The sequence below is a fragment of the Eimeria maxima genome, genomic scaffold (assembly GCF_000499605.1).
Source record: "Eimeria maxima Weybridge genomic scaffold, Emw_scaff654, whole genome shotgun sequence".
Lineage (NCBI taxonomy): Eukaryota > Apicomplexa > Conoidasida > Eucoccidiorida > Eimeriidae > Eimeria > Eimeria maxima.
In genome coordinates, this window is record NW_013566669.1 from 1 (window position 1) to 8,372 (window position 8,372).

General features: G+C 48.1%; 1 protein-coding gene across 1 annotated transcript; it reads right to left on the minus strand.

Annotated features, from left to right (window-relative positions):
* Window positions 1-6,583: 6,583 nt before the first annotated feature.
* On the minus strand, window positions 6,584-7,262 carry EMWEY_00040100 (hypothetical protein; the record flags this gene model as incomplete). The annotated part of the gene is made up of 2 exons (XM_013482542.1): window positions 6,584-6,652; window positions 7,089-7,262. The coding sequence occupies 2 exons, from the start codon at window positions 7,260-7,262 to the stop codon at window positions 6,584-6,586; spliced, it is 243 nt and encodes an 80-aa protein (XP_013337996.1).
* Window positions 7,263-8,372: the final 1,110 nt, after the last annotated feature.

The following is an 8,372-nucleotide window of genomic DNA, read 5'->3' on the forward strand; positions in this document are numbered from 1 at the left end:
AATATATATATATAAACACTAAGCATTTTCAGTGCACAGAAGGAATGCCGCAAATGGACGGGCCTTACTTGCACATCTGCAGTCTCCACAAAGCGGTTTTTGTCCCAATCCGCCACGGAACAAGAGTCCTTGAACTTCAGTTGCAGGTGGAATCTCACAAACACGCGTAGCACGCGACGCTCACCACTCCTTCAGCAATTCCGTTGTGCATGTTGGTTCGTGTGCTGTGACATGTACTCGCCCTGCATCTACGACAACTGAACATGTCAGAACCACAACAGGGTACCCACCTCCTGCGCTCAAAAGAGCCCACTTGCGTTTCTCCGAAAGTCACCCAGGACGTAAATCAACGGCTCCCAACCTACACTAACCACACTGTGACAAGTGAGAGGAACAAACCTCACCCACACCGAAGGGACGTCCAACAGAAACACTGCAAATCACCAAGTAGCCAAGATACTTCAAAAATATCCGTACATAACATCTAATTTTGTGAACGCCCCCAAATGCTTTGTCAAGTCACATCCTTCTAGCAGATTGTGCATTGAACAGGATCGGCCATCTGGTGGGGCGGCGACCAACGGCTACCAGCCTTGCCTAGTTGAAGCGCGCCTAACGTCTCCAGCCCATCCACAGGAGAGTGTTTGTGCGGCCCATATCATTCACGAGGAATGTTTCCGCCTCAGCCGACTACCCAAACATGGTGACTACCAGGATGCCATGGTCAGTTAAGGGGACACCTTTTATGCTTCTTCCCTACTCCAACAGGCATCAAAAGACCTGGGGAGGCACGACAATGGCGGCTACCTAAACAAGGGTAGTACTACCTCAAAGCGCATCATGAATACGGAAGATTCTCGGCACGCGCCGAGATACAGGCTTATTCTCAGGTCTCAAGGAAGCAGGATGCGGAAGAGTTGAAAACTATTAAACAAGCTATCGAAAGGGATACGGTGAAAAGAATCAGTAACTGGCCAACGTATGCCGAACGATTGGGTCGGAGCCTCTGGATCAGAGGTTTCGAGTAGGGCTAGCCCATGGAGGACTGCAAAAGGTAACCAGTCAACTCGGCGAGAGGGCACTGGAGGTAAAAGTATTGACTCTGCTGAGTCGATGGAGTACTTTCGCATCAGCGAGAGAAAAGGCGATGCCACATTTATTCCCGGAGAGGAGAAAGAACGAAGGCGGATGCGGGCACCATCTGTAACATGCGCCTATGCATGTTGCTCTGCGACAGCACCGCAGAGAAAATGGTAAATTATCGAAACCGATAGCTGCGGGGGCACTCCGTACCTGGAAAGTGGGGAAGGCAGATACATAAATACATGGGTTCCTCCTGCTACATAACAGCTTACGCAGTTACAGCATGCAGACGTATGAGAAGGGCTAAGGGGTTGGACAAGTATTTGAGCAACGCTGCCAAGGGAACGGAAGAAGTGGCCAGCTAAATTTGGAACCTTCAAGCAACGTGCGGTGCAGCAATGAGGTTGAAAGATGGGATAGACGCCCACCTGCAGACCCTCCTCGAGGTGCCTCGAGTTACGTGTCTCTGTATCCAAGTTCGCAGTAATCGTGAGTCCGTACCAGCGCTGCTTGACACAGGTTGCAAAGCGGATGTGATGTTTGGAACTGCAGGAAGTACGCGAAGCCTGCCAGTTCATTCATTCGCCCACTCTTTATGGGTGCGCTTCGATAATGGTAGATACCACGAGCAAATTGGCAGCTGTATGGCCATACAACCACAGCTTTATTCAGAAATGCGTCATATTTTTATGTTGAACAATCTAACGATGGCGGCGGCTCAACCATTCACTAATCATCTCTAGGATATTTGTAGGTGTCCGAAAAGCGTCATCGCTAACGGGAACCCGTGGAGTGAGTTGGATTAGCCCAGTTAAACTCGTGGTCATCCATGAAGGATGCGAGCCACAGGAATTATGGCTTTTGAGTTTCTCCCAGAGGCGGCAAGCGGCCTATTTAGATTTAGCTGAGAATAGGCTCAAAGACGATGATACCGTGGAATGGGTTTGTGTAGTGCAGAATAAGTGCAAGCCTAATGTGAGGACGGTTTGCCCTTGAAGTACGTTTATATTGGTGCTTATTGTCCTAGTAATGCTGCATGGCTCGACAGCTGTGTGGTGCAGTGTAGGAGTACGATATGATGCACGACAGTTCCCAACGGATCCGTTAGTTTCATGTTGCCTTGTTTACCTGCCGCGCAAAACCATTCCACCCGATTTAATCTGCCACATGCAGGGAGCAGTATGCCGTGGACGGAGGGTGTGATTCTTGAGTTGATGCTCTGGTCATGGCCTCCCTGTACCTGTCGCCCGGTGCAGACGTCAGTGGGTGCTCAACTTTGTCTCGACTTACCCGTTTCTCGAGGACATTTGGATTACGTGGCACATAGACATACTCCATCCACGACTCAGAGGTTCTCTACTGAGTGCGAATGCTTCCATTACTAATTCCACTGTGGATGCAAACATAGTGGATGCAAACATAGTGTGTCGTTCTGTAATCAGCATCTGTCTCCGCTGACAAGCCTAGCTAATGGTTGGTGCAATCCACTAGGGTATTTGGAGTCTATGCCACACAGGAGGCGGGGCTATGACTTTGGGACTGAACGGCCCGAAAGGCCGTCATGTAGCGGTAAAGGCTGTGGCACCGCTGATTCAAGTATTGACTGATGCCCGTGGGAACGAACGTGAGCTGTATTGAGCGCAAAAGGTGGGAATGGGGCTTTGATTATTGCAAACTTCGTTATTTTGGTCGCCTTTGGAGTACGTTGCTAAGCATAAATGTGCAGAACGACAGTATAATAACTTGGGCGGTTGTGACTTTCGGGTGCAGCGCACGTTTGTGCCCACCTCGCACTGGACGGCAAGGACTCCTGTTTCAGGGCAATTGGGACAAAGCTGCATGTGGAATTGCTTTTATGACCCGTTAATTTGTGTCTTGCCGTGAGTGCATTGAACATTCTTTTTAACCTCTTTCTAATTTACACCATAATGCCTCCATGAGAGATTTATTGCATTTTTGAGTGAAGAAGGTGCGTGTCGAGGACGCACTCCACAAAACCTGCAAGTATAATGCCAACAGAATTGGCTGGCGTTGTTTTGGAGGCAGGCAAAGGCACCTACGGTCCCGTTTGTGACAGCCCATGACAGCCAGTTTGCCGATGTAGGCTTGTATCAACAGAGATGGCCATTGTAGCAATAATAATAACTCGCAATAACTCTGGCCGAGCTGGGTTCAGAATGTCGTGAGACAGTTGAGGCAGAAGATAATATAGGTACACTATAAAGAGGGATTCAAAAAATGACGTAAGTAGCGGAATGGTGTTAGGTGAACCTTGGAACATAAATTTTTCAAAATCAAATCGACAATTTTTCTCTTGTAGCAATTTTAAATGTTAAATATTACCTGAACAGATTTTGTGTACCTATCATTTGTTATGTACCTGAGCGTTACATACTTCCGTGAAATCCTTGATAGATTTTAAGGACTGGCCCGATATTGCAGACATGATATTGGGGCAACTATCAACTGTTCAGGAAGCCGGTTCCTTGCTGTCCCGGAATGACTGGACTGCTGGTCGGGGACGTCCAACAGAATTCACGTGCGGAAGCTACTTTGCCTCATCTGCTTGCTGTGATGCACCAGTCAATCGTTTTATTAATAACAGTGGGGTGCAGCTATAAAGCAGTTTGGGAGGGGATGGTTTGATTCGGCGCGTGTCGCAGTGCTGTGTCACTTGGAAAAAGCGGTTCGAAAGCGCTGGAATCTGGAATATGTATGGGGTTGGCTGATTGTTTTTAACACGAGGAGAACTGTGTTCCGCATCGCATCGCAATGACCTGCTCTGTAAGCGTCCCAGGGGGGCGATGCTTTACTCTTGCTCCGCGTTTTCCTCTTCCACGTGGGCTACCAGTGGTCGGAGAATACAAATTTTTATGTATCGGGTCGTCGGCCTTGCGTGCCACACGAGGACTTTTGGATTTCGTCTAGTTCCAAACTCTGGTTGGAAAGCCCCTTCCTATGTGTAGCAAGGACTCCAAATACTTGGTGGGTGGCATGCCAGTGGAGGCACCAGCTGTTTCTAGTAGAGCGAACAGCGTACTAGCTGCATTCACAGTATAACAATTGGCACACTTGCATTCACAGGCGGAAATGTGAAGTCGTATATCCATCATGGTTTTTGTCATTCAGGAGAAGCGTGATCGGATGATCGAATGACAAGCCGATCGAGACAATGTTGAGCACGCATTGATTTCGGTATCAGGCGAAGGGAGGCTATGAGCAGGGCATCAACTAAAAAATTCCATCCATGGTAAAAACGACCGTCATCCGTTCATAGTTCATATATTAGAAAGAAGTCTTGCCCCCTTCCCCCTGCTTCACCTTCCCCGAGCCTGCAGCAAAACTTATCGATGGTAAAAATTCTTGCTTATCGCTGCACATCGTAAGTTAAATCTAGTGAACTTTCCCTGTGCGACGAGTAATTGTTGCGGTAACGTGAAACTACCGAACCCGCGCCGCATACAGGCTTACTTCCAAGTTGGCAGCCTTTCTGGATGCCTCCATATTGCGCAGGAATGCGACTAGCGTTATTGAGAGCAGTACAATCGTCATGCGACTCTTGCTAATAACTGGGTGGCGATTTTCCTCGTATGCTTCCGCTCGCTCAAACAGCTGCGCCCTGAGTAGTTGCTGATCTAATTCAACGAAAGTTCAGGTCGAACTGGCCTGATTTTCACTTGACGGTGATGGTATCACTCACCATAATGCCAATAGAACAAGAAATACAAATTTTATCGCCTGCAGGAGAGAACCGGGCAAGTTGCATTGCCCATTGTTAAAGGTCCGGCAGCGGCCGAGAGGCATGCTGCCTCAAATATCTTGTGTCTGCGATGTCCATAGAATTGTGATATTCCTGTATTCACTAAAATATAAACTTGCTGCTTCGAATAAAGATCAAATATGCTGAAGTCCAAGCGTGCATTAGTGACCCCGCAATGACGGTCCCCCGCCAGGCTCATGGCTGCTGATGGGCCACTACGACCCGATCTGCGTTATATCCCAACTTCAGCTTACTTCCCTTGGCAGTGAAACTTGCCTCATACCTTTTTTTGTGGATCGCGGAAAACTTTTGACTAACGAGAAAGGGGGAAGACAAGAATTTGTAACATTCGTGTTGTCCTGCAATCAGCGTTCAGGACACCATCGGTGGCGCACCGCAGGAACACTCTAGTCTGGAGCATAATAGATTAGTTGGAAAATTACAAATATGCTCCACAATGTCATTTTATAAGTTAATTTGTCCTTGCAGACTATTGCTGTAGGAGATCTTGGTGGGTCCGGCCCTCCATCTAGAATTGCATCTGTGTGCAGTTTGCGCATGAAACCATACTGGGCCTTACTACCCAACATGCACGCAAATAGGAAGCCTGCAAGCAGAAGTATTCAGCACTTCCATTCATTGCTGGTTAATGCCGCAGAACAATAACCAGCAATGTATGGAATTGCTGATTACTTCTGCTTGCAGCCTCCGTTGGCCACACATAATAACGGGACTGGAGTTTGAACCGAAACAAATAAAAAAGTCCTCAGGCAGCAGGCAATGGCTGGGGTCCAAGCATTAGTAATGCATCCCTGATCTGGCAGCGTAATGTATCTGGCACGATTAAATGTGCACGAACACTGCGAGATTGTACGTGACTGTGGGTTGCAACGCATGGCAAGCCACCTCTCAGGGTGCTAAGGGCGCATGAACCGCTGCGGTATGCGATACCTAGAGGCTGAGAAGGGAGTTCAACTGCTGTTATGGAGATGCCAGTGTAGGAATTCGGTCCCGTCACAGCTTGCAATGATCACCGTATATGATCGAGGACCAGCGTTACACTTGGCATGCAACAGTGGCACGTGAGAGGAACAAACCTCAGGCGCACAGAAAGGAGGTGCTGCAGACGCTTTGCATATCGCTAAGGAGCGAAGATCCTTCAAAAATATCAGTACAAACAGTAAATTTTGTGAACTCCCCCAAAATGTTTTTTAAATCACCCCTTCCCTTGAAGAATGGATATTGAACAGGATCTGCCCTGTGGTGGGTAGGCTACTAACCGCTACCAGTATCGTTGAGTTAAAGCGCGCCAAACTTCTTCTTTTTATCCAAAGGTAAGTGTATGTGCAGCCAAACTACGAAGCGTGCACCTGCCACAGCCGATCACCCAAATATGGCGGCTGCCAGGCAACATTTGTCTCGCTATATGCTTATCTTCTTCTCCAGCAAGCGCCAGAAAATGTACACTAGCTACTAGCTTCTTCGGTATTAGAAGGGGAGGCACGACAATGGTGGCTATCTAAATAAGGGTAATAATTATCCAGAGCACATCGGGATTATGCAAGATTTTCGGAACGCACTGCGATACAGGCTTATTCCCAGGCCTGAAAGTGGCAGGATGCGGAAGAGTTGAAAAGTATTAAGCAAGGGAAGCTAGCAAAAGAAGGCTACAGTGTAATGAATCAGTAAGTAGTCAACCGATGCACAACGATTGGATCATAGGCTTTGAATCACAAGCTTTTAGAAGGGGTAGCCCATGGATGAAGGCGATTGGTAGCGCATATAAGGCTGAACCCCAAACGCCAAACCCTACATCCTAACACCCTAAACCCTAAAACCCAAAACCCCTAAACCGTAAGGCCCTAGGACCTAAAACCCTATAACCCTAAGCCCTAAACCCTAACCCCTAAACCCGAGCAGCGACAGCAACCGTTGCCTGTGAATACAAACTTGGGTAAGCACACAGTTAATTTAAAAGGAATCTGCGCGTGCAACTATCAACTCTTTTGGTCCCAGCACTGCGCCGGTTGTTTCGTGCGCGCCCCAGGATTTCCTTGTCCATTGCGTTAATTCGCCTGGTGGAGGCTCTGAAAGTCTTGTGTTTTTCCCCAAGTTGCAGTCTGTTTTCACTCGTTTGCAATGTAGAATTACGTCACGCTGGTTGTTGCGAAAGAAGCAGAGGCTGCTGCCGATACATTCTCGAGGACCAGTCCCACGTGTTGCTTTCCGATCCCGCTTTTCATACCTTTGTTGAGCTGTTGTAATCGACCGTCCAAATTTTACCAGGCTCAATATCTATATCATTTATAAACATGCCCTTTTCCTTTCCTGCCAATGTGGCAGAAGAAGCGTCTTTTCCCTGGTTTATGACTACGTATTCCATGTCCGCGAGGTCAACCCCTTCACCACTTAGTTCCATCTTCGCCGGATTGCTCCGGGTAAGCACCCCGCACTGAACTATTGATACAGAAGTTCGGAAGGCACTGTTGGAGGTCTGCCCCAATTGATACTCCATACAATGCTCTCTGAATATGGTGCTCTATGGGTAGCTTACCCTGCTTACTCTTCCCCACCCCTGCCATCACGTGTTTCCGTGCCGACATAGGAATTAACGCATTTTGCAGGTCGTGTAGAGGAGCTTTTGAAGTCTGGATGCTCTCCACAAAAGTAGCACCCATGCTAGGATATAGCTACAATTGTCGTGCCTTCCCGTCAAACAACGAGAATGCCATTTGCAATAATAGTTATAATGCTTTGAACATACGCCAATAAAGCTGTGCCTGCACCGCGCTGACCTCTATGTGGTGATGGCCGGCAAGGGAAAGTGCACTCGTCTTGGGAAATCTAGGGAGACCAAAAGTGGGCATGGGTTGGGAGGGTGGGCTTAGACTAGCTGCTGTACTAGTGTATCATTGGGGAAAGTCATGGACGTGACATGGGGCAAGCTGTCGAATGCTGCACGTGTATGTACCCCTTTCGCGCTAATGACAGGCCTTTTGAGTCATCTATTGCTGCTGCCTAGGTTCGTAGTGAGGTTGCACGTCTAGAGACCTGTCTGGTGTCGTGGTGTTTAGGGGTGTAAAGTGTGCTGTGTGGTGTCGCTAGCGTACGTGTCATGCTGTGTTTCTGTCACTGTAGTATAATTGTACGTTTTGCGGTATAGAATGCGGCTATTCAGCTCACAAAATGATGCTACTACTACTCAGGCATTCACTCGAAATTTGGGCCCGTGATTTTATCTCTACGATGGTGCGCACAGCTGTTGGCTGCCGATTGGCGCTTTGTAGAAAACTCTGCAGCCGCAGTATATGCAAAACATATGATTGATGAAAGCTTGAAGTGCAAATAGAACGCTGTGCTCCCTCAACTGATGCTTAGTAGCGTTGTTCTTATTTGGTAAGTGACGGTGGTGATGCAGGCGAAGCAGCTATGGATGCTTCTGTAGGCTGTACGTCGGGTCAAAAGGTATACTTGTGGCGTTCGGTCTTCGAATTTCTGGAGATTCAAGCAGACGTTGTATGGCATACTC